Genomic DNA, 27958 nt, shown 5'->3' with positions numbered 1-27958 from the left:
CATATAATTTTCAGCAACTGAAAATGTTCTAATTTGGACTTGGACAGAATTTGAGTGGTGTCTCCTTATTTGGTCACCAAAGGCTATCATTGTATGGTTCCAAACAGTGTGTTAATAAATGCGAGTTGTTCTGGTAGATAATTCTTATGAAACAAATGTAATTTAGAGGTTGATCTGTTGGTAGGGTGAATTGCTGTCTCCTCTGTTCAGACCTAAGAACTGAAGATTGCTCTGAGATGTGAAAATGTACCTATAAACCTGTTCTACCAGCAGAGTTCTTGGTCCATGCCTGCAGTGGAGCTGGTTTTATCTTGTATTGGTATCAAAGGCGATGTGCTGCTTTCCATTTATGATTTCTGTTCGTGCTAGTTGAACAGTGATAAAAGCAAGGGCTGTCTGTATATCACTTAAGATTGGCTACACTGGAAAAGAGTAACATAGTCCTTCATAGTGGCTGTTGTGAGCCTTATCCAGGCTTCTCATCTGACATACATTCTACAGCCAAAACATTCAAATGATCCTGGTAGAAATAAACCAACTAAATAAATTTTGATACCTCTGGGGTCTCATGGTTTTTTCTTTTTCAATTTTTTTCAATATAGTATGCATGACCACAAAGTACTCTGATAATCTGAGTTGGAAGCAGATGCAATGGGAAAGGGCAGAAAATTAATTTAGGGCATAGTCTGAGTTACCTTTCAAAGGCTCTGTTTATTTGGTATTGGCCCAGCTTTGGATTTCTTTGTTTAGCTTAGCACTTAACACTTAAGATTAACTTCTTTGCACCATCATTTGTTCTTCCCCCATATCCTTTTTCCTTTCCCTTTGGGACTAGGAAAGGACAAATCCAGACTGCTTGGGCAAGAGCTCTACCTAGCCAGGGAAACGCCTGAGAAAACAGTGGCTTCAAAAATAAAGTATAATCAGTGGCCAGAGCGAAGCTCGGTGTAATATTTAGTTTACAAGTGTGTATCTCCTTGATTAAAAATAAGAAAATTTCAATGTAGAAAGACTGAGATTTCAGAAGAAAATTGGTAAGGATAATATCGGGACCTTTCCAAAATGCAGTCCTTTTAGTGAGTTGAAGAAGGTCATCAAACTGAAGATAGGGAAGAGATAATACATGATCACAGGAATAAGTTCATTAAGGAACAACTCTGTGACGAGTTGTCTGTGGTCTCCAAATAATAGTTGGCAGACTGGCCTGCTTTAAAAGAAAGTGGGACATAATGCAGAAAAATCATTGACCTGACAGTGACAATAAAACAGCCTCGTTTTGTCTCCATTTATAATGTGTTTCTCACATAACTTAAGGGATGGTACTATGAATACCAAAGTGTGCAACAAATAAAAGGAATGGTATGTCTGTAATTAGTATTTTCTTATTCATCATCTTTATTCTCATATATGCTTGTACTTGATCAAACTACCTGTCTTCATGTTGAAAAGCAATTGCTGCAGTTTTGTATTCACTTGCAGCTGATATGTAGACTGTGAAGCACTGTAAGAAAAAAGCTTTGCACTTGTGAACTTGCATCTTTAATGTTGGAGAACACGTTACACAGGCTGTCAAAAAGGTAGAGCTCTCTTACATGCTGTGGTTTTGCTGTAGCTGATAGATAATTGATATTAAAATCTTAATCTGCCTCCCAGTGGCAAAGCAGCTTCTGTGGCAGCTGCCGAAGGGTATCAGTGCTGTGATTCTGTGTTCTTCCCCTCCCCTTAGCAAACGTGTGTGTTGTGAAGGTGGATGGGACTCCTTATCTCTGTAAAGCCGATGAAGTTGGAGAAATATGTGTGAATTCAGGTGCAACTGGGATGGCGTATTTCGGCCTCCTTGGAATCACCAAGAATGTGTTTGAGGTTTGTATTTCTCTTTTTAATATGAAGTTTTATCATTACATTTCTAGTATTTCTTCATGCAAATGAATTTATTTTTTCCTTAACCTTTCCTTAACTTTCCTTAACCTATTAGAAAAAGCCATGGCCAAATACACTTTGCTTCATTCTCTATCATAACTTGAAATTGTCTCTTATAACCAAAAATACAAGGTACCATCAGCAGTCAATCGGCTGCCTCTGTAGTCTGCAATCTGGTGTTGCACCTGTGTTAGCATTTAAATTCGTTTTAGTTCTGTATTAATACAGCAGTCTTATGTAAAGTTACCTGATGACATTTCAAGTTTATTGGTGCACGGCTTGGGATGCAGAGTTGGAAGTTAGTCTGATACTTGTGAGCTGCTTCATACAATCAAAATGCATTTGTTAAGATATAATACGCTATTTAGAAAAGCTTCCTTTATGTATTCAAACAGTATGTGCTTTCCAAAGTGAACTTTAGTGTTGATTTGCTGTAATGTTTAGAACACTGTTGGATGTTCCTGGGTATATAGAAGAAGAGATAGTGATGATAGCACAACAGTCATAAGCCCTCTAGTTTGTCAAAGCAAAGCAGAAGCGATTTCGGCCCAGATTTCTCCTTGCAGTGGTACCTCAATTTCATATTTTCCTTTTTCTGGCAAGAAAGGAGTGAAAGTCCATTGGGAGTTGCACACAGAGTAGTGTTAACACCGGGCAGCAATTTGAAGACTTGGCTGAAGTATGGATTTCTACCAGAGAGATGAAAGGAATCCTGACCATAGTCTTCTCTTTCGAAAAAGCTCTTTCTGTCAGCTTGCCCAGCCTCAGCAGTTCAGACAGCCAAGTGCTCAGCTCTGTCCTTAGCTGGTGAGAGCTGAGCCAGCAAGAAGCCTGGTAGAATGGAAGAGATGGTAGAAGGCAAGGAAACCACCGGAGCAGATGAGAGGAACTTGCCGATGAGCTTAATGCTTTTGCTCTGGTTCTCCATTGTAAGCAGTCTCATAATTGCAGCAAACTTAACTTGCTTGAAGTTCTGACAGTGTAGCATTTGTCGCAATTAAAGTGATTGATGTGCCTGGGTACACATCTCATGGAAGATTTGAATAGTAGCAACAGAAAGACCTTCTCATTAAGTGCTATATGAGTGCATACTATAAAAGCTGATGTAAAACACAGTGTGAACTCTTGCTATAAGGGCTAAGTAGCCAAGAAAAAGACTTTCCATGGAGTTAAGAATTGGTGTGTTCTTCATTATCCAAAACCTGTTGTTCATACTTGACACGATAGTAACTGTTGTCATTGGGTAATTTTTCAACAGAGTGTAGAGCTGCAATGAAGCAGAGGCAGAAAAAATTTTAACTTCACGTTTGTCACCATTACTGTGAGTGTCTAAATACTTACGTGTTCTTCCAGGCCATTCCAGTGACGGCAGCCGGCGTGCCTGTTTCAGACCAACCGTTTACAAGAACAGGATTACTTGGCTTTGTGGGTCCTGTAAGTATGAATGAGCCATCTGAGGTCCAGCTTTGTCCTGACTCTCAGCTCTAAGTGATGCCCCCGAAATCAGCAGAATTCTATGTCAGGGCAGTGACCTCAGTATTGTTGGTGTTAGGCAGGCAGGTATTGCCAGGAGTCCAGGGGTTTTTCCCCCTCTATTTCCAATCCTGTCTTCTTTTCAGGACTATTTGGTGTTTGTGGTAGGAAAATTGGATGGCCTGATGACAGTTAGTGGCCGCAGGCACAATGCGGATGATGTGGTAGCCACCGCCTTGGCAGTCGAACCCATGAAGTTTGTCTATCGGGGAAGGTGAGTATCTTAAAAACTTCACCACTGCTAACTGGGCTTTGTTGCTCCTATTTGTCATCCACAAGCAAACAACAAGTAACACAGCATACAGAGGAGTCCTGCATGTGAATTTTTACATGTGTATTTGGTAGGAAAGGTGACACTGCGGTGTGATACGCCAGATAAGAACTTGGCTGTCCCTGCTAACTTGGAAGACAGATATTGACACCCTGCTTCATGCATAATAGATTTTAAATTACTTTCACATAGTATAAGCATAGATCTCTAAACGCCTGTTTAAAACTTCTTTAAAAGCTTCTGTTAAGACAGTCAAATGAAGCTCCTATGCCAGATGTAAAACACAACTCCCCTTTGCCCACCTGAGCCTTTCATGCAGAGTGGCCTAGAAATGAACTTCACAGCATGTTCTAAAGAACAAACTGGGCGTGTTGAGGCTGCTGAAGGACCTTCAGAGATAGTGTGTGTTGTATCACCAACTTTATTGCCCTTCAGTGGTCAGTGACTCAATGTCTGAATGGAGAACAGTGACGAATGGTGTCCCTCAGGGGTCCATAGTAGGACCAGTCCTGTCTAATATCTTCATCAATGACATAGACAGTGGCACCAAATGCACCATCAGCAAGTTTGCAGATGCTGGAGAGGGTCCAGAGGAGGCCACCAAGATAATGAGAGGACTGGAGCACCTCTCCTGTGAGGACAGGCTGAGAGAGTTGGGGTGTTCAGCCTGAAGATGGCTCTGAGGACACCTTGTTGCAGCCTTTCCTTACTTAAAAGGGGCCGATAAGAAAGATGGGGCCAGACTTAGTAGCAGGGCTTGTTGCAACTGGACAAGGGGTAATGGGTTTAAACCGAAAGAGGAGAGATTCAGACTAGAAAAAAGGAAGAAATTTTGTACAATGAGGGTGGTGAAACACTGAAACAGGTTGCCTAGAGAGGGGGTAGATGCCCCATCCCTGGAAATATTCAAGGTCAGGTTGGATGGGGCTCTGAGCAACTTATTGTAGCTCAATATGTCCCTGCTCATTGCTGGGGGTTGGACTAGATGAGCTTTAAAGGTCCCATCCAACCCAAACTATGATTTTATGAAAGTTGAACTTCCCTCATTTTTGCATCACTTGTGCAATTCACATATAAAAATAATGGCACATACCTGATTGAAGCATTATTAATATCTTATCCTAGAAGATGCAAGCTTAAAACTAATTTCATTTACAAAGAGGAGTAAGTATTTTTCAGTGCATTGACAGACATGGTGGTCAGTAATTTGGCATAGCTGTTGTCCTTCAGGAGGGACGTCGTATGTAGGTGCAAGGAGTTTAGCATGCATGATGGAGTTATATAGGCAAGTTTGCACAGCCCCTGCACGTATGGAACCTGCCTGTGTTAAACACGCACTACACTGGTGACTGCAAATTCACTTGACCCCCAACAGAAATAAATTACAATAATGAACCTACATTTGTTCTAAATTTGTCTGTGATTTTTGTGATGATCTAGCGTGAATAATGCTTGTGTGTGTTGAAACAGTACCACGAAAGGTTGCAGTCATTTCCATATTATAATAAACCATGCTACGTTCATCATATGTTGCATCCTATCATTCTTCTGTCCTTTGCGTTTTAGGATAGCAGTGTTTTCTGTGACCGTTTTGCATGATGATCGAATAGTGCTTGTGGCAGAGCAGCGCCCTGATGCGTCAGAGGAGGATAGTTTTCAGTGGATGAGCAGGGTTCTACAGGTAGTCAGTCTGTCCTTTCTCTCTTTCCAGGTGAATAAGGCTGATATATGACATGAGAATCTCAGAGCATCTTTTTTTGCCATAAGAAAAACCTATGAGCGTAACCACAGAGAGTTAAAATAAGTTGACTTTGGAATATATTTCAGGCTTGATAGTTAACAGAATTTTGTAAAAAGTAAGATTTCAGAATGTTTTTTAACTTCACACTACAAGGATTCTTAAAAGTCCTAAGGACGACAGTTTTTGTTTGTTTTAATTCTGCATATCTCTGCTGATTTCATACTGTCTGGAACAGTTAAGTCTGAAAATGTTTAAGAGTATACTTAGTGCCAAGTATCAAAACAGACCCGGAAATCTTTTTATGTCACTAACATCCCTATTCCAGATCTCCAACAGCAAGCATTAAAAACGTTTTTTCTTGATTACTTTATTGTATTTTTATGGGGGGCCAGAAGGGAGGGGAATTCTGGTAGATTTGAGGATTGCAGCATTAATTCATCGGTTCTAAGGAAGTAAAAAGCGAGAAAGCAATTAAGGAAGAAGACTGAAGGGAAGGCTGGAGAGAACAGCTTCAGGGAAGATGCTTAAGAGTAAGGCAGTTGTGTAATAATGGTTTCTGTCTAATTTCAGCTTTGTAATCTTTTTTGAGGGAATATCTGGTAATAGCAAGGCTGTTATTCATGAGAGAAAATATTTTTTCTCTTTTTAGAAGTGTCATAGCTAAAATAGACACTTAAGTTTTAGACAGCAAGATGTTTCCCTCCCTATTTTTGTGGTTTTATGTTCTACTGCGCTTTCGTGATTGTGCCATACGTGCTAAATTTGCTGTGGTATAATTTTGGCTTTTTAAAATCTCTGCACTTTTTGCCCACTTTTAAGAGACTTTCCTAATCCCTGATGTGCAGGTGGCATCCCCTTGATAGAGTGCACAAGCAAAGTCCTGGGTCTGCTCCTGCTCCCATTGAAGTCATGGCACAACTCCTATGAGTTCAGTGAGTGCAGAATTGGACCCTTTATTTGCAAATTGTGGTGCAAGTAAAAATTTTACTGTTATTAAAAGACTTGAATTCAAATTCTTGCTCTAGCTACATTCCAGTCGATAACGTGGAATGTATTTTTTTTATTTTTCTTTCTATCAAGGCAATCGATAGCATTCACCAAGTGGGCGTCTACTGTCTTGCCTTGGTGCCAGCCAACACTTTGCCAAAGGCTCCGCTCGGAGGAATTCATATTTCAGAAACCAAGCAGCGCTTTTTGGAGGGTGCTCTGCACCCCTGTAATGTCCTGATGTGTCCCCACACTTGCGTTACTAACCTGCCTAAGCCCCGGCAGAAACAACCCGGTGAGTAAACCAGAGCTTCGTTCTGTCTGTCTGTCTCTGAGGGTATGTGTGGAGTTGTTCCTCTACTGATTATCTTGCAGGAGCTGGTAAGTTGCACGATAAAACTGAAGGACAGACAGACCTCAATTTGCAGAATCAGCAATAGACTGATTTTTAATGTACCATACTGATAACGAACTGATTTTTGGTCTACCGTACTATCCTCTTCTCTCTATTCAATATGATCCTTGGTTTTAGCTTTTCACCTTTTCAGATGTATGTTACATATGGCATTTATAGTAATCTGCAGGCTGAATTATAGACTACTACATATTCCTTAATTACACCATTTTTTTCAAAATGCAGATGTTGGTCCAGCTTCAATGATAGTAGGAAACCTTGTTGCTGGAAAGAGAATTGCACAAGCCTCAGGGAGAGATGTTACCCAGCTGGAGGATAATGACCAGGCAAGAAAGGTAACCCTGACGTCCCGGGATTATTAAATATTTGAATTGGCGTATTCAAAATGAGAGAAGACCAGTTATGGAATTGTGCTGGTGCATTTTGAGCGAATCTGAGTGTCACTGTTTTTGCCTGTTTCAGTTCCTGTATTTAGCAGATGTTCTTCAGTGGCGAGCTCAGACAACTCCAGATCATCCCCTCTTCCTTTTGTTGAATTCCAAGGTGAGACGTGCTTTAGGTCCTACTTGGCAATTGAGATCAGTAAAAGATTGTTTGGGTTCTAAGAAAATTCCAGCTAGAAGTCTTTCCCTAAAATCCTTCAGGTTATGCTGATGATGTAGGATGTCATGGTTTTGAAGCAGACAGAAATTGCTAGTTAACAAGCAGCATAATTTTTCCACATCTGCCTAACTTAAAGCGTTGCAGTAATTGCAGTTCCTACTGCAACACAACTTTTGTCATATCAATGGAAGCCAGAATTCTGTGTTCCTCCTTGAGTACAAGGGTAACGGGAAGTCAGAGGTGGAGGATTTTTTAATTAGAAGATCTAGAGCCTAAGTGGAGAACTCTTGGAACAGTCTTATTTTCCAGGAGCACTGCACACTGCTCAGGAGACACTGATGCCTTGTCCTTGCCCCTAAAAAGGATGGCACTTACAGTCACTCCGACATGAACAAGTAAATGCTTCAGTTTTGGAGTGCGGGCTCTATGCACTTGTAGTCTCTATACACTTCTTTTGTTCAGGGGCTGTCTGAACCCTTATGACAGAGGACAAGGCATCAGTAAACACATGATTTTGGCTCATAGCCACTCTGCCTGTGACTGTCAGTAGTTTTGGAGCATTCACATACCCTGTGCATCCAACACTTCATAAAGGGATGTGAAACAACACACGCTTTTGTATGTTCCTCAGTATCTCAGCCTCCCTGGGCTCAAGGAGCACTACTGCTCTGCATATTTCAGAAAACTCAAATATTCTAGATTCTTTTACTGCTGTTCTGGCTATTTTTTATTCCCCTCCTTTCCTTCCAGGAGGCAAAATTGGTCAATTTTTCATTCCCTAAAATGCTTCAGTATTTCAGTGCTTCCCTAAAATGTATTCAGTAGCTACCCTTCGGTGACAATAACAGCCCAGTGATAAACGGGGTCTGCCTTGTGCGGTACCGCAGACATAGGAGACAGAACGTGCCCTCAGGAGGTCCAGCAGCACCCTTGGGAAGTGAAGGATTTGCCTTTGGCTGTCTCATTCAGACAGGCAAAATGTTTTAGGACATGGTTCAAAGTTCTGGCTTTTCTCATGAGACTCTGCTTTAGCAGAAGAAACTGCTTCAATGTGGTTCTTGTTAAAAGCCGCAGAATCGATTTATTCTTCTCTCAGAGTAAAGAGGCTTTTGAGGGAAGTTTTCTGCTATGAAGAAGCCCCTTTCTGGGTCACTTTGTTCAGGCAACTTTTACCCTTCACAAGGAGGCTTTGCAAAAAGGAAACACAAAACGTAGGCAGGAAGAAATTATCTCGTTGAACACATGCCTTACATAGCTGGGGCTAATAAGCTACAATGCTAAACATTAGTGTCTTCACAGCTTTCCATGAGAAACCTTTTGGTTTTACCCTTTTTCACATCAATATTTTTCTCCCAAGTCCTTGAGCTGCTACTGTTCCTCTATCAACAATATACCGTATTTACTCTTCTTATTTTGCATGACTTTAGCTCCCAGGCTTTAACAACAGTTCCCATAGGAAAACTGAGCAGTGTCAGTGCCATCCTACATCCAACTAGGCCTGGGATCAGAGAGCTGTGCATTTGGGCTGAGGTTTACATGTCGCAGCTCGTCTTGGACTCGAAACCAAGTACTTGGTTTCAAGTACTTCCTGTGATGATCCTTCTCTCTATAGCGGGAGGCTTGTTTCAGTCTCTGTTTCCCTCTGAGGTGGTTGTCCCGCCAGTTTTTCTTGAATCAGATGTAGTCTTGGAAAACCTGATACATCCCACCCTCACAGGCTGAAGGCCAAGGCATCGCTTCCAAGGCTGGATAGCGAAAGGATGTTTTACATCTTCGCATCAAAAACCAGACTGTCTTTTGGAATCCCCATGACTTTGCGACTACCTAAGCAATCCCAGCAGCTTCCATGCGAAGACTCACCAGATGCATACTTGTGGGAAATACGCTTTCCACAAGACAGATGGTAGATGTGCTGAAGCAGAAGTGACAGTGCACGCCAACCACAGCTCAAGTTGCATCTGTGACCCTTTGAAAGAATATCTATAGCAAAGACACCGGCAGAGCACCCTTTGCACTTTTGAGCGTGCTGATTGCAAAAGCATCTAGAGGTTTGGGTGTGCACAGTGGGTAAAGCTGCTGCAGTGCTTCACGTGCTGCTAAAACAATTGCATTAGTACCACTACTGTGTTTTCTCCCTTGAACTGTGAAATTTCAAATATTTGTAAGGTATTCTTTTGTGTTACCAAATCCATTTAGAAGCTGCTTCACTGTCTGATGTTCAAAATAATATGTATAAAATTCTCCAGCATTCTAAGAGTTCATGGTACCAGCAGCAGGGTTTTCAAAACACCGAGACAGAGTCTTTAAAGGCGCTTGCTGTATTGTTAAAATAAGGACAATGAAATATAGCATCTGCAGCGTGTTCTTTGTGGAGAACAATTTGAAACTGAACAGACTTCTGTGATGTTGCTTCTGTTTTATGCAGGGCACTGTAGCGAGCACGGCGTCGTGCATACAGCTGCACAAGAGAGCAGAGCGAGTGGCTGTCGCACTGATGGAGAAGGGACGGCTGAATGTCGGTGACCACGTGGCCCTGGTTTATCCTCCAGGTAAGGCGACACAAACAGCAAAAATCAAAGTCAGACACACAAGAAAACAAAACAACTTTTGCCATGGTAGAGCATTCAAACATCCATTTAATATAGTGGTATATGGCAGTGACTTACTGTTTCGAGGAAGAGATTTCCTTTTTGTTGTTTTATTGTTAAGTCGCTTCTCCAAAGTGGCAAACTGCATTTACCAAACATTTTGTGTAACTGCTGCAGATGTCTGGGCAGTTGTGCAAGTGTAGTTTGGTTTAAACCATCTGAACAAATCTCGATTTTCAGCCTCAGAGAATGGAATAAAACTCCATACGTATCCATTGAAAGCTCAATGAGGGATGTTGATGTATGAACACCCTTTCTTTCCTGAATGGCTCTCTCCAGAAGTGAAATCCAGACCCCAGCCTTCCATTACTAGTATAGATTTACAAGTGTACCGCAGGAAAAAAGTAATACCTTGTAAAAGTAGGATGAAAATAAGATGTTTTTTAAAAGAATCTGAGTTGTCCTCTTCACAACCTACAGTGCTTTATTTTGTTATTTTATGCTGCCCGTCCATGAAAATATAACCTTAAAAATTTTAAGCTTGTAGGGTTTGAATAATTTTCGCTAACTCTCAGATGCAAAATATTTTAACCTTCTAGAATTGAGCATGGCCAGGAGCAGCCTGCTGATTCGAAAACACCTTTGTGACAAATCCTTACGTCTTGATAAAATACATGAGCGTGTATTTTGATTTTGGTGAAAGAGTTTGGCCTTTTGTTCTGATAAAAATGGCTTTAATTTCACATATATCCTTTACAGGAGTAGACTTGATAGCAACTTTCTATGGCTGCTTATATGCTGGCTGTATTCCCATCACCGTTCGCCCACCTCATCCACAGAACCTTGCTACCACTCTGCCCACTGTCAAAATGATTGTAGAGGTAAGTATAAGACATTCTGCTCCTAATGCTTTGGGTGGGTGTAGGATGGGTGATGCACCCTCATAAATTGCTTTGCCACAGTCAGTGTAAAATAAGCTAGGAAAAAAAAATAGTCAGTATGCTGTAGCTGAGTCGATAAATACTTTTTCAGAGATGCATTTAAAATGCTCTTTCTGTTGTTGTAATTTATTTTGCTTTGTTTCCAGTGTTTTCCTTCATCTGTTCGTCTTGGATGGATATGAAATCACTTAGGCATTCATTCACTGGTTTTATAAATGTTTTTAATTCACAGGTCAGTAAGTCTGCATGTATATTGACCACACAAGCAATAATGAAACTGCTGAAGTCCAAGGAAGCTGCAACAGCTGTAGATATTAAAACATGGCCCACTATTTTGGATACAGGTACAAAGGGTTTGCCCACTAGCCAAAATGTAAATAGTTTGAAGACTGATTTGTTTATTTTGTTACATCCTAACTGCTTAATCGAATGGGTATATCTTGCATTGCATCAAAATAGCTGTCCAGAAACCATAAATAGTGTCTGGTGTTAACGCTGTAAAGATGCATTCTTGTCCTGTGCTCTTTTTCCAAAATAATAATGTAGTACTCTTCTCTTTTTATATATTTTAAATAGATGATATGCCTAAGAAGAAGCTGGCTAGTATTTTCAGACCTACGTCTCCAGATATGTTGGCATACTTGGACTTCAGTGTGTCTACTACTGGTATATTAGCAGGAGTAAAGGTAGGGTAATGAGAGAGATTATTATACATTGTTTTCTTATATATAGACATATTCCGCATTCATTCCTCCTGCCAGAGGAAAAAACACAAAAATGTAAGCGGACCATCTTAGCGTTCAGAAAGTTTATTTTTAAATTTGCTTAACATCAAAATTTCTTGATGTACGTTTGGAATCATTTAGTCTTCCCGGCCCCACGTGAGGAATCACTGAGGGGACTAAGTGGAGAGTGTTTGTCATAAAATTCATGAATGTTTTCTTGTGCGATTTATCACGGATGTCATTTGACATTTGACGTCATGACAGGTGCCGTAGAATCACACAATCAGTTTTTTAAAGTCCCTGAGAGCACCTGCTTTCCTCTTGCAGATGTCACACGCAGCTACAAGTGCCTTGTGTCGCTCCATCAAGCTGCAGTGTGAGCTGTACCCCTCGCGGCAGATCGCCATCTGCCTCGACCCCTACTGCGGCCTGGGATTCGCGCTCTGGTGCTTGTGCAGGTACGGCGGCCTTCTCTAGAATCCCAGGGAACAGCAGGAACCCAAATTAACCTTTGTATAGGTATTTCATAAAACACCTTTTGTGGTAACAACACTCATTTAAGTGATTTAGTTACTTGAGGAGCTTGGGATTTGCAAGTGGAATTACTTAGATACCAAATCCAAGAAAAAAACGGACTTCGCTGTCTGTTTCACATTGATTAAATTAATCCTTTCACAGTCTTTAGAGATTGAACCATATTGCAAGTTTGGTATGCACTAAGAATGCTGCTGAAGGAAGCAATTAAATGTTTCTTAATGAGACCTGAATTGATTCAGTCAGAGAAGTACCATAATGCAGCACATCTTGCAAAGCTACAAAATTTTAATCTTTTTTGCCTTTTAAAACATTCCATATACTTTAATCCAATGATTTAATAGTGTTTTAGGTATTTAATTTTAAAAATTGCAGAAACTGGTTTTTTTCGAAACAGATAAAGCTAATTTTACTGTAGTTAACCTGTTCCTTCCCTCTCCAGTTTCCCCAACTTGAAAGGAAATCCACTGAAGGAAAGCAAAACATTTTATTTTGGTAACATTTGATGGTTTATATCAGCATTAAAGTGAGGCAGAGTGGAGGGAAAAGAAACCTCAATGATGGAAGAATTAAAATCTAAGTGGATTTAAAAAAATATATATTTTTAGGGAAGGGAACTACGTGTTTCATGCTTTCTCTACAAGAGTTAGTGTAAGGTTGCTTTGTTTCATCTGAATTACAGCTTCGTTTAATGTGAAAGACTGTTTTATTACGGAATGGGTTTTTTTTTTCTATTTTGGAATGTTTAAAAAGAAAACAAACCCCCCTCATCATATTGCTCACTACAAAACCACATCAGCTCTAGTCAGGAGAAGTGCCAAGCATGTCAAGCCAGCTCTTGAAAGCAATTAGAGATGCTGTTACTTTTTTCCAGATGCATTGATTTATCCTAGCCTGGTTTTACAGAGGAGTGTGTCGGTGATTTTGTTGATAGTAACTGATCTAAAAAATATTTGACAATTTAAGACTGTATGGTCATGGTGTTTACTGTCTTGAAACAGGTGTATGATGTTTTTTAAAAAATTAGAAGTTGATCTGCCTCTGAGTTTTACTTTGTCCGCTCATGCTAACTGGTATCCAGGTTAAACATTTTACATAAACACTGTTTAAAAACTGAGATACCTACGGCAGAGACTAGAAAATTGCACTAAAAACTTGAATGGTGCAACATAGCTGTTTAAAGACTCGCTTCACTTAAAGCAAAAGGCACATTATCCCTAGAGCGACTCGCAAAAATAAGCTCAATTACCCAGCGTAATCTGTAGCCAGATTGATGTCTCAAATGTTAACGTTTCAGTGTCAGAAATTCTGTTTATTTGGGGCATTGAGTATTTGCCTTTAGTTGAATACAATTTACTGCAGGGCAAATGTCCTCACTGTAAAGTTTGTGACTTAACTCAAACCCATCGTTCTTAGCTAACTGAGAGGTACTTGCTCTCTGTGAAGAAGATAAGCTGAACTTCACATTCCATGCTCTCAGTTTTCCTGTATTGGCTTCATTTTGACTTCATGTAACTCTTGGCTCTTTTATGCTGAAGTTTTCACGTTCCGTTTCCTTCCTCTCCCTAGTGTATATTCAGGTCATCAGTCTATTCTCGTCCCTCCTCTGGAACTGGAGAGCAACGTGTCTCTGTGGTTGTCCGCTGTCAGTCAGTACAAAGTGCGCGTCACCTTCTGCTCCTACTCAGTCATGGAGATGTGCACCAAAGGGCTCGGGACACAGACTGACGTACTCCGGGTGAGTGCACGTAATTTTTCGACGTACCGACTGATGTACTAATACATGTATCTTTCTGAAAATATTCTGATTTGGCTTGCAGAAGATGGGCCCTAAGTGTTTCTTTGAAAGTCTTTCATGATGACTTGCTTTTTGGTAAATGTTGATATTGCTGGAAGTTTCAGCTCTCAGATTTCTGGTGGGGGGAAAAAAAAAAATCCTATGTTTTCAGCTTTACTTACTTGTGCCAAAAAAACCTCCCCAGAACCTGGCAAGTCTCACCTGCTTTCAGACACCAAAACTACTGAGTTGCAAAATGGATGTAATCTTCCTACCAGCAGCAATTGCACGCTAATACGTCCATTGATTTTTTTGAGGGAAATCTCTCCAGCTGAAACTTATTTCTAGAATCGTTGATCTCAAACTTAAAACGTGGTGTTTTCTCCACCCACCCTCTCAGATGAAAGGAGTTAACCTGTCCTGCGTGCGGACGTGCATGGTGGTTGCAGAGGAGAGACCAAGGATTACACTGACACAGTCTTTCTCAAAGTTATTCAAAGACCTGGGCCTCTCTGCTCGTGCGGTGAGCACGACATTCGGGTGCAGGGTCAACGTCGCCATTTGCTTACAGGTGAGAGATTAAACTGCTTATTCCTTCAAGTTAGAGACAGAACCTCTGGGAATTTTATAGGAGATCATGTTCTGCTGTAGGTAATTTTTTTCTAATGAACGAGAGCACCATTGCTTGCTTGCTTCATCACCAAGTTAAATAAGCCTTGAAGATGTGGATTATGATGATTTCACTTTTCTGTACTCATTGACCAATTCATTTGCTTTTCTAATACAGAGGACCAGTATTAAGAAACTTGTTTCCTTCCTACTATGCAGGAACAATATTAAATTAAAACACAGCTTCCTGTTCATAAGCGTATGAAGTATTTCAAGCAGTGGTATTTGAGCTTTTGTGTGATTCAGATTTTGCCCATTTGAAAATTAGCTATGTATGTGTGGAGTTAAATGGAAGACAGAATTCCTCAAATAAGACCCAGGAAACTTGACAAGGTTGGCAGGTTTTTTTACTGCTGAAGAATAAAAGAGAGTATTATCAATATACAAAAACATTTGTCTCACCTCATGTGAGAGTTGGGCTCTTTTTTTTTCTTTTTTTTTTTTTTTTCCCCCCCCAATTAAAGGTATAAAATTAGAAGCTTTGAAGGGGAGAATATGCCCATAAAGTACAGAGCCCTACTTCACAGATAATGACGCCCTGTGGTCCACACCTGCCTTTGACAGTTTAGAATTCAGCTGATGATCATCTTGTATGTGTCATTTAACCAGATTAAATCTAATTTTTCTTAATGAGATGTTTGTTTTCTAGTTAAGAGAGGGGTAAAAAAAAAAGTATTCTACGACTAACCTGAAAATCAGGTACTAAGTATGGTCTAGAAAATGGCAAAGCACCTTGAATGTTGGATGATACTCGAGTTAATAGATAAACTACTCAAGTTTCAGATGCAGCAGTGTGTCGCTTTTTATGTGGAGAATTTCAGATGGCACATGCATTATGTATGTGTGTAATTGTAAATTTTCTTTCCAGTGTTATTGGTATGAATTACACTTAATAAAAAAAAATACTGTTCTATGAAGATCGCTACTGTGCTTCTGCAAGATTTTTTTTTTCTTCTTTTTTTTCTTTTCTGGTGCCCACTATGTGAAGAAAAGCCTTTTTTCCTCTCAGAATATATTGTAATGGTCTAGATTGCCTACAAGAGAGATGAGTTTGGGCCATGAGCTTCTTAAATATGTTGCCATTCATAATTGTGTTTTCAGTTTCTATAGTTCCTTTCACACATGTTAAAGGAGAAAAGGTTTTTAACAACCCCTAGATAAATGGTAATAAAGAAATGTGGCCAGAGCAATTTTATGAGTCAGTAGATGGAAAAATAGGATCTAGGTGAAATTAAGATGACTGAGCAGAAGGGGTTTTAATTCATTGAAGAAAATATTTCAGATGCTAAATGTGAAAGAATAGCTTTCTGAATTGCCTCTCTAAATAAGAATTTTAAAAGGCAGTTTTGGATATTTGCTGTTTAAATGTTACAAAGGGGGAAAACAGTTTTTCTACAGAATTTTAAATGGCAATGTGAAAAGTACTCCAAGAAACCTGTGAAGGGTAGGGCTGCTAGGCAGTTCGGTTTCTCCTTCATTTTATACCTTTTTCACCTCTGCTCTCCGTTCTTGAGCCCCTTTTTTAGTGTTTTTTTTTAACCACTTTCCCCCCATTCTTCCAAAGCAATATATGTATCCGACTCTTTAAAAACATTGATTTTAAATGAATGTAGATGAATAGTCAAAGTGAATGGGTATTTGATACAAGTTAGTGTGCAATTAAATACATAACGTCTTCCAGCCTTAGTGGAGCGTTTTACTGGGAAGGTGTTTCTGAGTATTTCTGGATACTTAGAGATGGAGGAGGGATTTCTGAGAAGGCAACAGACATTACCTATGATCTGTCTTAAACCTCTTCTTGTTTATTAACTGGGACTTGCATGTTTCCCAACGAGCCACTTGAAAGTGCCGCGCTCTTAAGTAATCTGAAATGGAAATCTTCTTTTCACTCTAAACCAGTATGAGTTTTGTTTTCTGTCTTACTGTGTGTATCTTATGTTTCCAGTGCCTCTTTGTTTGTATTTTCTTTTTTTCCCCTTTCTCTCTGTTTCACACACTTTGATGGCCTCTGTCACTTCTGTCTGTGGTCCCGCTGTCAGCCGAACAGGCTGGGCAAGCTGGCGGAGCAGGTATAGTGCTGCATGTGTGCTTGTCGTGTCCTAACGTCAGTCCGGGTCAGCAGTGTCACTCTATGACAAATGTGTGTCATTTGAGAGAGTTTTCCTGTGATACAGGTGAAAAGACATTATCTTTCTAAAGAAGTTTGGTTTTATTCACAAAGAACACCTGTAGCTGAAGTACAAAACCTCTTTCTCAAACAAGCAGAAAGGGGGTATAGCAACGATTAAAATAACTGAATGGTATATTCCTAAGGATAAAGATCATACTGTTAATCTGATGTGGCTGTCAGTGTCACTGAGCCTCAGCCGTGCTGCAAAAGTACCAGGGAATGTTGTCATAAAAACATTATTACTGTTCTCCAGAACAGCAATCTTGAGGCAAAGTGGCCTCATTTTAAGTATTTCTAAAATGAGAAACTGTGCTGGGGGGGAATAGTCACTGAAAACTTGCCGGGTTTTTTTTTAGCCTAAATATGCATTTCACAGCAGTTTCTAGTTGTCTTGAAATTAAATTCTGCTTGGGGAAAAAAAAAAAAAGTCCCACATTGGGAAGTGGGAAACCTCTCAGCAGAGTTGGTCAGAAGGTTTATTATCCTCTTACGGCAACAGAGCTCTGCTGAGGCTGGGACTGGCAGGAGCCCTGGAAAGATACGGGTTGGTTAGAGGTACATTTTAGTTAAATGTTGGTGGTGTTTGGTTTTTTCCAAAGTTGACAAAACTGTTATAAAGTAGAACAGTTGAGAAAGAGATTAGACCCATATACGTTTACACTTACATGCTTTGCACTATGTAGTTTTTAGAGGAGGTGCTTACCAAAATAAAAGTTTAAAAAGTTAAGTTTTAAGTTGAAAATTTTTTAAGACTTAAAGACTTAACCGTATAAATACGTACTACACTTGTGCATTCATTTACTGATTCCATAAACCATCAAAGCTTTATGGAAGTCACTCTAGAAAGGGGGGCTGGTTTACTCTGTTTCTGGTAGATGAGGGCAGTACTTTATAAGTGTCAGTAAAAATGGCGAGGAATTTGTGAATTTGTGTGGCTGTGAGAATGAAACCAGGATTTTTCTGGCTTCCGTTTGATTTCTTTTTTCCTTCCTTCTTATTCTTAGGGAACAGCAGGACCAGATCCAACAACAGTCTACGTAGACATGAGAGCACTTCGACATGACAGGTACAGATTGTGTTAAAGCATTAACTATTTCCTGACTGTAGAGGAGGAAGTTCATCCTCGTTGCGTTGCATTGGTATGTTAAAATATTCTTGTCAGAGGCTAGTCCCTCATCACCGTTTACAAGAAACTTCACCCTAGAGAATTCTTGAATGACGGCCATTTGCTGGCATTCCATCTTGCATATTATATCCTTGGTCTCTTCTTCTTATGGTGTGCAACTCTCAGAAATTTGGCTCCATCTCCTCTGTAACAATCCCTTAGGTAGTGAGAAAAATGCAGTTAGAGTCCCTCTTAGTCTTCCCAGATCAAATAAATCAATGTCAGGGCTGTCCTACAGAATATCAAAACACACACACATACGTACACATACGTCATCTGGAAATTTGCTGAGGATACATCATTCTATCAGACTTAATTCTGTAGTCATAATTTTCATAGTAACTTGTCTCTTGGTTAATTAATACAAGTGCTGGCAGCACCAGCCTCAGACTGTAAGTTTAGTAGGGTACAAGCATATATGTATTGGTTTCTGTAGTTTATGTAGAAACATAATATCAAGGCTTGGTAGATTTGCTTTGTTTTTCTAATTGATAATGTTAAATTAGGGGCTTATATTAACTGGCATCTTTTATGACTACTCATCTCTGATTTTTGCAAGTTTAAATCTTAGCTGTTAGAAGACAAGCTATTCGTCATTTGCACCTGGACAGATCAATGTAAACTACAGACATTTTCTCTTTATTTAATGTATCACTATGACTTGCATGGTGTACATTCCTGTTAAAAACAAGTTCAGCCACAGCCTCAAAGCTGCTGCTGAGTCAGTTCTGGCCTATGGGTGTAGGGATAGTGTAATATAACGTAATGTATAGGAGCCTCTCTTACTGTACGCCTTTCCTGCTGCCCTCAGTTCTTGTTTCTTCTGCAAATGTGCCATCGTCGTAAGTTCTGCTGCATAGTGTCACTTAATTCTGTTTAGGCTGCTTGCTCTTCACTTCTTGTAATTGCTGCTGACACTCTGCCATGGTTCAGTGTGGGAAGTATAGGGCCAGGAGAGTCCAACAAAGAAGGTGAATTTAAAATGCTGGTGGAACTGCAGCCTTAGAGTTCTGGTAGAAGAAGTTACTCATCTCTCCAGAGAGCTGAGTTTCTGATTCTTCAAAGAAACGTGGTCTATGGGAACACTAATACAGAAGTTTTGAAGGCAGCTAGAAACTCTCAGCTGTCTTAACTGCATTGTGAATAACTGAGCATAATTGACTGCCATCATAATGTTTGGTCAGTGCAGCTAAGGATACGATAACACTGGTTATACTGGAACGCAGCTTTTTAACTTCTATTTAAGTTCATAAATCCTTATACAAATATATTCTTTTATTTACTCAGGGTGCGTTTGGTAGAGAGAGGTTCTCCACACAGTCTGCCGCTGATGGAGTCTGGAAAGGTGAGAGACTGAGAGCAATCCTTCTTCCTCGTGACCCTTACCTGGGTGGTGAGCTGCTTCAGCTGCATCTCAGTACAGAATCTGTTCAGCGAGCTTCACTTGTCACAGTAAATCTAGGAGAGCCACTAGAGAGATCATGAAACAAATAGCTAGTTAAAATGAAGCCAAGTGCATGAAGTGAAGCACTAGGATATGTTGCTACAACTGAAGAAATCAGAGGCCTTCATGTGAAGGCATTTTTCAGATGTGAAACAAGCTTCAACTCTGAAGCTGCAAAATAGCTACTTAGAGTTTAAATGATTAAGCAACATGGTGGGGAGAGATGGTTGATATCTGCAGTGCAGAGAGGAGTAGAAGGGGAAAAATTGCACAGACTGTTGACTTCTGTGGCTCTGCATTATTAACTTTTCTTTTGATGAATTCACGTTCTCTTAACTTCTGTTTGCTTCTTATTCAAGATTCTTCCAGGGGTAAAGGTCATAATAGCACACACTGAAACCAAGGGACCTCTGGGAGACTCGCATTTAGGAGAGGTAAAGCTTTGATGCTGTCGTACTTTGTTCATCATCAGTGATTTAATATACAGATAAATCATGTTAGATAAATGCCTGTCCCTTAGTGGGGCAGCCACGTAATGTGGGAAGTGAATGAACTCTACAGAGAGCTGGAACTGTTTACATACTTGTACGTATGTCTCCGTGGTTTCCCCCCTCTGACAAACTACCGCATGCCAGTACCAGGGAATTACCAGTTGATTGATCTGTCTCTGATTGCCAACTAGAAGAGGCAGTGAAGATTTCACGTACTCCCATCAGTGGACAGTAGTAATGAGGTAATTTGCTGTTTGGTTTAATCTTTGGTTTATATACATCTGGGTTTGTATATACTAAGATGCTCAACTAATAGAAGATTGCAGGTTAACAGGCATTTTAGGAGCAACAAAATTGTCAGTGGAACAGATCTTTTAAATCAACAAATGATGCTGCCTGGGTCTGGCAGAATAACCTGTGATTATATGGGAATGATTCCCTTTCATTGTTGTTTTGGTTTTTTTATTTATCCCCTAGATATGGGTGAGTAGTCCGCACAATGCTACTGGTTACTACACAGTGTATGGAGAAGAAGCACTGCACGCTGATCACTTTACTGCTCGCTTGAGTTTTGGAGACACTCAGACCATATGGGCTCGGACCGGGTACCTTGGCTTTCTGCGCAGAACAGAACTCACTGATGCGAGTGGAGGTGAGAGAAAACAAATGGACCTACAAAAGCGTGAGTTTGAAACGCCTTGGGCTAGCAAAGAGTACGCTGTCCTGTGAGTTTATCCTGACTTTGTTAGAGAAAAGTGCTGAATGTAACTGTAGTTGTTACTCTGTACATATTCATTAATTATAATGATACTGGCTAATCATGCAAAATCAGAAATTCATAATGATAATGCCCTTTTGACAGATGTAGAAATCATGTTAATCTTCCTTTACTTCCACTTCGACAAAATAATATGAGCCTATTTGTTAGAAGCACTAAGTTAAGCCAGCGAAGCTAAGGCTGAAGAAGGGATAGAGTTGTTCTCTCTGCATTAACTGTGGGGAACTTAAGAAGCTGAGAAGAATATTGCTGGCATGAGGACAAGTGGGTATAAGCTCATTTTAAAAAGGAGGAAAAGAAAAAGTTAAATTTGGAAATTGGAAAAGCGTTCATATTGATCAGAGAAGTTCTCTCGTAAGAACAGCGGGACAAAAATATGCTTTAACAATGGGGTTTGATTGGGTTTATGAACTGAGATTACATTATGTGATAGAAGGGGCAGAACTGGATGACCGAGAAATTATTTTTAGTCTGTTTCATTTGCTTTCAATCAATAGACAGAAGTGCTACATGACCCTTTCATTCTCTTTTCTCCAAATGGTAGAGCTTGATGTGTATTATGGATAACTCATCCTAGGAAGCACCAGGAACATCCTAGAATGTCAGGAATAAGCATGTACGAATGGCCACGTTTGTTCTGTAGACCTGACGATGTTTTAAATGTCTGTGCTGTGTTGCAGAGCGGCACGACGCCCTGTACGTGGTAGGTTCTTTGGATGAAACACTGGAGCTCCGAGGAATGAGGTACCATCCCATTGATATAGAGACCTCTGTAATAAGAGCACATAAGAGCATTGCAGAATGGTAAGAGCCTTAGCATTACTTTTCTGTATCCTTTTGTTTCCTCTAATGCAGCAGAAGTCAAGCTCTGTGGAAGAGCATGCTAGACTGAGAGCTTGCTGTGAGAGTGAACTCACCAAAACTTTGCTTAGAAACTACTGCAGTGAGAGTAACTGAAATATAACGCCTATCTTTCCCTTGCTTCCACTGCTAAAAAAAAAAAGCCACACCTTTATTACAGTTTGATCTTCATAGTCTGAAAGATGGGGAGGGCAGGGCATGAACAGGACAGCAGAGCACTTACACATTAGGTTGTTGACTTCCCTGGCAGTGTCAGAATGTGCACACTTGGATGTGGTAAACACATCTCAAAGGTTTCTTGAATGACATCTTCCAACATGTATGATTCTCGTTTGGTCCTGGTGGATGATGTGTGCCATGTGGCTGTAGGTCCTCTTCAGTCTCAAAGCAGTAGTGTTGATGTGTAAGTTTTGGGAGGTCTTGTCTTTCCTTCAACAAGCTCTGAAGATTTAAACAAGTACATTAATACCAAGTACGCACACACTGAATGTGAATCTTAATGGTTCCCTTTTTAGTACATAAGTACGAAGGACTTCTAAATACATTTTGTATGTATAAGAGAAAAAGACCTACTTACATTTTGTACGTGGACAATTAAAATTAAGTGGCAGAGAATATTCCAAAAAGTTACAGCTTCAGTACCTCTTGATTTACAAATATTTTCACGTTACTGTTTTATCCCTTGTTCTCATTTATTGTATTGTTCAGGTCCTTACAAAATTTATGTCCAGTGAGCCTCTCTTTGATAACTGCCTTCCTTTGACTGTGTAATTTTTTTCTCACCATTAATATTTGTATCATGTCGACAGTGCTGTGTTTACATGGACCAACTTGCTGGTGGTGGTTGTGGAGTTGGAAGGCTCAGAACAAGAAGCGTTGGACCTGGTCGCGCTGGTAACAAACGTGGTTCTGGAAGAGCATTATCTCATAGTAGGTGTTGTTGTCATTGTGGACCCCGGTGTTATTCCTATCAATTCCCGTGGTGAGAAGCAACGGATGCACTTGAGAGACGGGTTTTTAGCTGACCAGTTGGATCCTATTTATGTTGCCTACAACATGTGAAAACTGAAAATCACGTCAAGGCTAAAGCACCAAAATCAAGGGACTTTCCAAATAATGACATCGGAATCCATTTTTTAAAAAGCTGTTGAAGACCTTAGGAAAATGGAGATACTAATTCTTCACAGACCTTCATCTCTCAGATTGCATTTGCTTTCATAAATCCATTATAACAGTTCCAGCTGTCTTAGGATGAAGAGTTTACTGGAATTCCTGAAGGAAGCTTCTTAGAACTATCACGGACCAATGTTTTTCTACAATAACTATGAATGTCAGTACTTGATGCACTGCGTAAAAGGACATAAAGCAGGGTGGGGAGAGGATACCAGCTGTGAGGAGGACTCCTGGAAAGTCATGAGTAACCGTTTGGAGTTCACTCTCCATGTGATCGTTTGCAATATGTTGGCAGTATCTGGGTTGAGACATTACTTTCAAGATTGCACACATCCCTACCATATTCTCTACTGTACTGAAAAAGAATTTTGCACATATTTGAGATTTTAAAATGCAGCCTTTTTATTTTAAATCACTGACTCATCCCTATTCAGAAGAAACAAAATTCGTTCCAATCCCGAATTCAATATAACAACAATTATGCTGCTGTTTAGCTTTTTTTGTACCGAGCAAAAACAAATACTGCAACTGTAACGAGGTTACTTATTGTGCCATGCTGGACTCTGCAATGCTATAAACTTTATAATAAAATATAAGTTAATAGCCAGTTTTAACTACTTGATGCAGGAGCCTTCACTGCTCTTGCTGTTGTAACTTCATGTTAAAGTTGCTTGTTTTCATAGCATTAGCTGTTAATTACTGCCCTCCATAATGCCAAGTATTTGAAAATTCATTCCAAAGCCAATAGTCTCTGAATGGTTTGTAGAAATGTTTACAAAGCATGGTCTTACAATATGTTTTCCCTGAATATCCTGTGCTAAAACTTCCTATAGTGGTTTTATTTTTTTTTTTTCCACCATGGTGAAGATGTTCAGTGTTAGTTAGCTTGATCTGCTGTGGTACAAACTTTCCTTTCTTTTAGAGTTGTATTTAGACAGACTCTTTTGTTCAAGCTGAAATATCCAGTTGGTTGAGTCACACGTGACTAATGAAGGTTTTGAAGTTTCTGCCTGATCTAATTCTGCAGTGAACCTAATTCAGAAAGAGAATGTGAAGTTGTACAAATACTTCCTGTATTTGAAGGTAAGCACGAGACTAGCAAATAATTATTTTTATAGAGTTGTTAAAGACTTTGAGATACATAAAATTTTTTTAATAATGCGTGAGTTTGGCAAAAGAGCCAGGTTTTTCTGCAAGGCAATTCTGCCTGGGTCAGTGCCTAAGAAAGATGGATGTCAGTCTCCTGATACGTCAGATTGACTCTTGGTCAAATAAACTGTAAAATCTTCGATGAAAAGCTTTCATATATAGTCATTCTTTGCCCTGATGGTGTTTGACTGTGGTGTGTCATACAGCTGCATACTCTGACTGTAATTATGTACAGAACTTGTGTAACTTATTAAGTACAGCAGCCTCCAGCAGCGGACTGTGGGACGCTCCTCGTAACCAAACAGCTGGCAAAAGGAAAGAACTACCTAACCCCAATTTTAATGTTGTAGTTTTTTAGCAAATAAAGCATTGTAAGATTTTTGTATTGAGAGATTGATGACAGTGAGACGAGTTGCCTTGTAAAGTAAATCTAAAACAAAAAGCACATTAAACATTTCAAAACAGCTCTTGAAAATCTGACTCGCTGAATGTCAAAACTTCGTTGGATCAGAGGTTTAACTTGTCTACCGCTCGTTCGCATTTGGTCCGCGGTGGAGCGGCCGCCGCCGCCGTGGTGCCCTGGGGGTGCGGTGGGGCCCGGCACCGGGAGCGCCCCACGGGTGCGTGCTCGTAGCAGGAACAACAATCTTTTAGAAACCCCTAGGCGTAGCGTAGCAAGACTAGGCATAACGTAACAGGAACCTAACAGAGAAACAACACCTCTGTGGAGACTGGACATGAGGAAAAGCGGGATGCCCATGGCTTGCAAGCTGGGGATGTTCCACTAAATGAAGAAAGAGCTACATGGGTTTTGCTGAGTAGCAGCACAAAATGACAAGATGCACGCTCAAGAAATCAGGTCAGAAGCAACACTGGGGGAACCACTGGAGACCCCTGATGAAGACTGTAGAACGCCCAAGATGGGCCTCTGGCAAAGGGCGCGGTTATGTAAAGAATTCATGTTTAATGCATTAACTAAGCGGTACAGACGAATGAATATGCCGTGGGTGTATGCAATAAATACACCAGCGGGTCGAGTCGGGCGAAAGGAGCTTCGAGTGCTGCGGGAAGGCCTTTGGGCAGCATCTGAAGCGCCTCAGCGCTGCTCGGTCTGCGGCCGAGCCCCTTCCAGGTGCTCTCGCCTCCAGCTTCACGTGAGAACGCACGGTGCGGGGCAGCCGTACCACTGTTTGCTTTGCCGGACGTACGCCAAAACGTCCGCCTTTGAAAAACTTCGTAAAAAGCACCAGCGGGATAAAGAGGGGCCTGATGCCAGACCCAGGGCAAAAGCACTGCCTGAGAAGAAAAAGCAGGAGCAGAAGCAGCAACCTCGAGCAGCCTCACCAGGCTGGCCCGAAGCAGCAGTAGCAAGTGGAAAGGCTGTGAAAGTCGCTGAAACAAGAACTGCTCCCGGCCCTCCACACCGTGGCTCACGGGAGGTGGGGTGTCTGGCTTGATTTTTATCAAAAGAAAATGGCATGCCGCACCAGTGTTAGTCCCGAGCGTGTTTCCAAACTGAATTATTTTTTTTGACGCAAGGGTCAGTGCAAACGCTTCTCTGGGGCACAGCAGACACGTAACAGGCTGCTGAGGCTCCCCACGGTTGGCGTGGCCGGCAGAAGACTCTGTGGTTACAGGGGATTCCACCCCGTTTGCGGGGCCCAGCGGTTTTGTTTCACATCAGCAGCCTTTTCTAACGCAGACTTCCAGGCGTTCATGACCAAAGCGCCTGCTTTTATTTTACCTAGATTGAAAGAGGAATGCTTCTTTGTATGCAGAAATAAATTAAGTCGTAGTCTCTTAAAGGCAAAGTTTTTATTAGGAGAGGCAAGAGAGGTGGCGCACATACAGAAAACAGATTTGTACCGACAGTGGAGTTAGTAAGCAAGTAGGAATTTATCCTGTGAAACATGATTTGGTTTTAAAAGTACTGGATATAGTAATAAAATAGCATCTTTGAGCCTTTTCTGGTTTTCTCGCTGTTAATTACAACAAGGCATTGTACTTAGTATCCAGACAATGCTGTGCATGAAGTGCAGGTTGTATTGCCAAAGCAACTTAACTCCTCTTTCTCAAAACTAATGAAGGCAGGTGCCAAAAATCTGTAATTCTTCTTAAGTTAGATGGATTTGACATTTGAAATGCCAGCTTGTAGTAAAGGTACAAGAATGATTTTTAATTTTCTTTACCTGATCTTTTGAGAATGTAAAATGTAAGAAGGGAATTCAAAATCCCATCTTCTGAATTAACAAATGGCTGTAGCTGGTTCGCTGGCCAGTCACCACATTGAGGGAATGAGCCAAGGTGCCACGAAAGGGTTGCTGTCGGAGCAGGATGTTTCACATTTATTCCGGGGTATGAGATTGGACTCCAGTTTGTAAACATTAATAGAACTGCCTTTGTTGCCACAGGGTTCTTTGTGAGCCAGCACTTGGTACTGACTTTTTATAAGCTTTGTGTCATTCTAGCAACAGTACTACAAGGCTACTTTAGGCCTTTATTTATTGCTTATTGTTACCCAGGAATTTATTACAGCAGAAAAAAGGAAGCAATGAGTTCATTCTAAGTACACATTCCCGGTTTTCTGTACCAAGTCCCTGATATTTTTAATTCTATTTCCCTGCCATTGTTTGAAAATACCTATTATGCACTTTAAGGATCTTTTTGGATAGACTCCTGGGTTTGGTTTCTGTAGGATATTCACAACTCTGTTTTGAGGTCAAAAAAGGGATTTTCCAGAAGCTTACACATCAGACCAGGAATCATGTTAGTAGATGATAGAGCTGGATTACACTGAAAACTAATTTACAGCTAACAGAACTGCACTGGGTAATTCTCTAACCTGTTGCCCTTCGGTGTTTACTTGATGCTGGGTATACTGAGATATAATTCTTGTTGTTGAACTGATGTTGATATTCAGCTGGTTGATATACTTCAAATATTTACATGGTCAGATATTTCAAATGGGTTGTTTCTAAGCCAGAGCTTCTTGTCATGACAACTTCTAATATAAATTTTTGCTAGTCTTTAGATTTTGTTTTGTGACCAGTCATGTCGTCTAAGAGGAACTAGGCACACTGGGGTTTATTTCCAGTTCAGTTATGCCAGTGCCATATAAACACAGTTCTATCTTTGTTGTATTTCAATACATATTGTTAAAGTAATATGCATTGGTATGTTTCCCTCTAGTCAAGTGTTTTAATCGTGTTTTGTGGGGGTCTGTAAGTGCTCTTGCGGTGCTGGTACTTTTGTGCCTGATCCAGAGAGAGTGTTTGCTTTCACAGATGCATTTTGCCAGCGATTATCTGGGGAGAGAGTAAAAGTGCAGATTCGAATCTCCCAGAGTAAAGATTAATGGCGGCATTTTAAATTATGAAAAGTTAATTCAGCAGAGGTGTGATACAGCGTGTGTACCACCTCTGCCCCGCCGTCTGTCAGTTTTCTATTTCGTGAAGTTAATTTGCATCTGTTGAATATCTCGGGCTCCTCCTGTTGAACTTTCTTTGTTTCACTTTCAGTACTGTTGACAAGTAGTTCTTGTCTTGACAAGGTGTTTAATATAAGAAACCACCCATTGGTGCCCTTCCTGGTGGGAAATTCACTTGCATTCTCTCCTATAGGGAGTCAAAAGCAAAACTAACAAACGTGTCCCAGTGATAGGTGGGCGTTGCGAGTGTAATGCTGTGGTTTCATCCTTGGGGACCCCGCCAGGGCCCTGAGGGTCCCACAGCGCAGACCCCAGAGCTCCCTGTTACCGCACCAGCCGTTCTGCAGGTTGTCACATGCCAGTCTGCACTAATGACAAATATGTGGATTTTCTGAGCTCTCCTGGGATCGGTGCAACGTCAGATCAATCTAACCCGTGCCAGTGAGGTATTGTAAGAGCACAGACACCTCACATATCCAGCAGGCTGATTCTCTTGGCTGGGATGGGGGCATAATTAGAAATTATTTCATAATGTCGTTAGCCTATCACCTTCCCTCCCTGAAGAGTGAGTCTGCGGGGAGCCACGGTGTTGGCAG

General features: G+C 40.6%; 1 protein-coding gene across 5 annotated transcripts in view; it reads left to right on the top strand.

The window, feature by feature from the left end:
- DIP2A (disco interacting protein 2 homolog A) overlaps nucleotides 1-24324 on the top strand; it is a 110190-nt gene extending 85866 nt beyond the window's left edge. For 3 of the 5 annotated variants that reach the window (XM_065637244.1, XM_065637241.1, XM_065637240.1), the window contains 21 exons: nucleotides 1727-1863; nucleotides 3274-3354; nucleotides 3540-3667; nucleotides 5291-5405; nucleotides 6546-6747; nucleotides 7093-7202; nucleotides 7330-7410; nucleotides 9896-10019; nucleotides 10818-10939; nucleotides 11232-11343; nucleotides 11576-11685; nucleotides 12052-12182; nucleotides 13828-13996; nucleotides 14436-14606; nucleotides 16744-16773; nucleotides 17879-17940; nucleotides 19327-19384; nucleotides 19843-19917; nucleotides 20452-20626; nucleotides 21433-21556; nucleotides 22423-24324. In XM_065637244.1, the coding sequence (XP_065493316.1) occupies nucleotides 1727-1863; nucleotides 3274-3354; nucleotides 3540-3667; nucleotides 5291-5405; nucleotides 6546-6747; nucleotides 7093-7202; nucleotides 7330-7410; nucleotides 9896-10019; nucleotides 10818-10939; nucleotides 11232-11343; nucleotides 11576-11685; nucleotides 12052-12182; nucleotides 13828-13996; nucleotides 14436-14606; nucleotides 16744-16773; nucleotides 17879-17940; nucleotides 19327-19384; nucleotides 19843-19917; nucleotides 20452-20626; nucleotides 21433-21556; nucleotides 22423-22675 (2570 nt within the window). In that variant the 3' untranslated portion in view covers nucleotides 22676-24324. The remainder of the gene's footprint in view (nucleotides 1-1726; nucleotides 1864-3273; nucleotides 3355-3539; nucleotides 3668-5290; nucleotides 5406-6545; nucleotides 6748-7092; nucleotides 7203-7329; nucleotides 7411-9895; nucleotides 10020-10817; nucleotides 10940-11231; nucleotides 11344-11575; nucleotides 11686-12051; nucleotides 12183-13827; nucleotides 13997-14435; nucleotides 14607-16743; nucleotides 16774-17878; nucleotides 17941-19326; nucleotides 19385-19842; nucleotides 19918-20451; nucleotides 20627-21432; nucleotides 21557-22422) is intronic. The other 2 variants (XM_065637243.1, XM_065637242.1) reach the window with 1 other exon arrangement.
- Nucleotides 24325-27958: the final 3634 nt, after the last annotated feature.

The sequence above is a fragment of the Caloenas nicobarica genome, chromosome 6 (genome assembly GCF_036013445.1).
Source record: "Caloenas nicobarica isolate bCalNic1 chromosome 6, bCalNic1.hap1, whole genome shotgun sequence".
NCBI classification, from domain to species: domain Eukaryota; kingdom Metazoa; phylum Chordata; class Aves; order Columbiformes; family Columbidae; genus Caloenas; species Caloenas nicobarica.
This window is presented reverse-complemented; position numbering and strand designations above follow the sequence as displayed.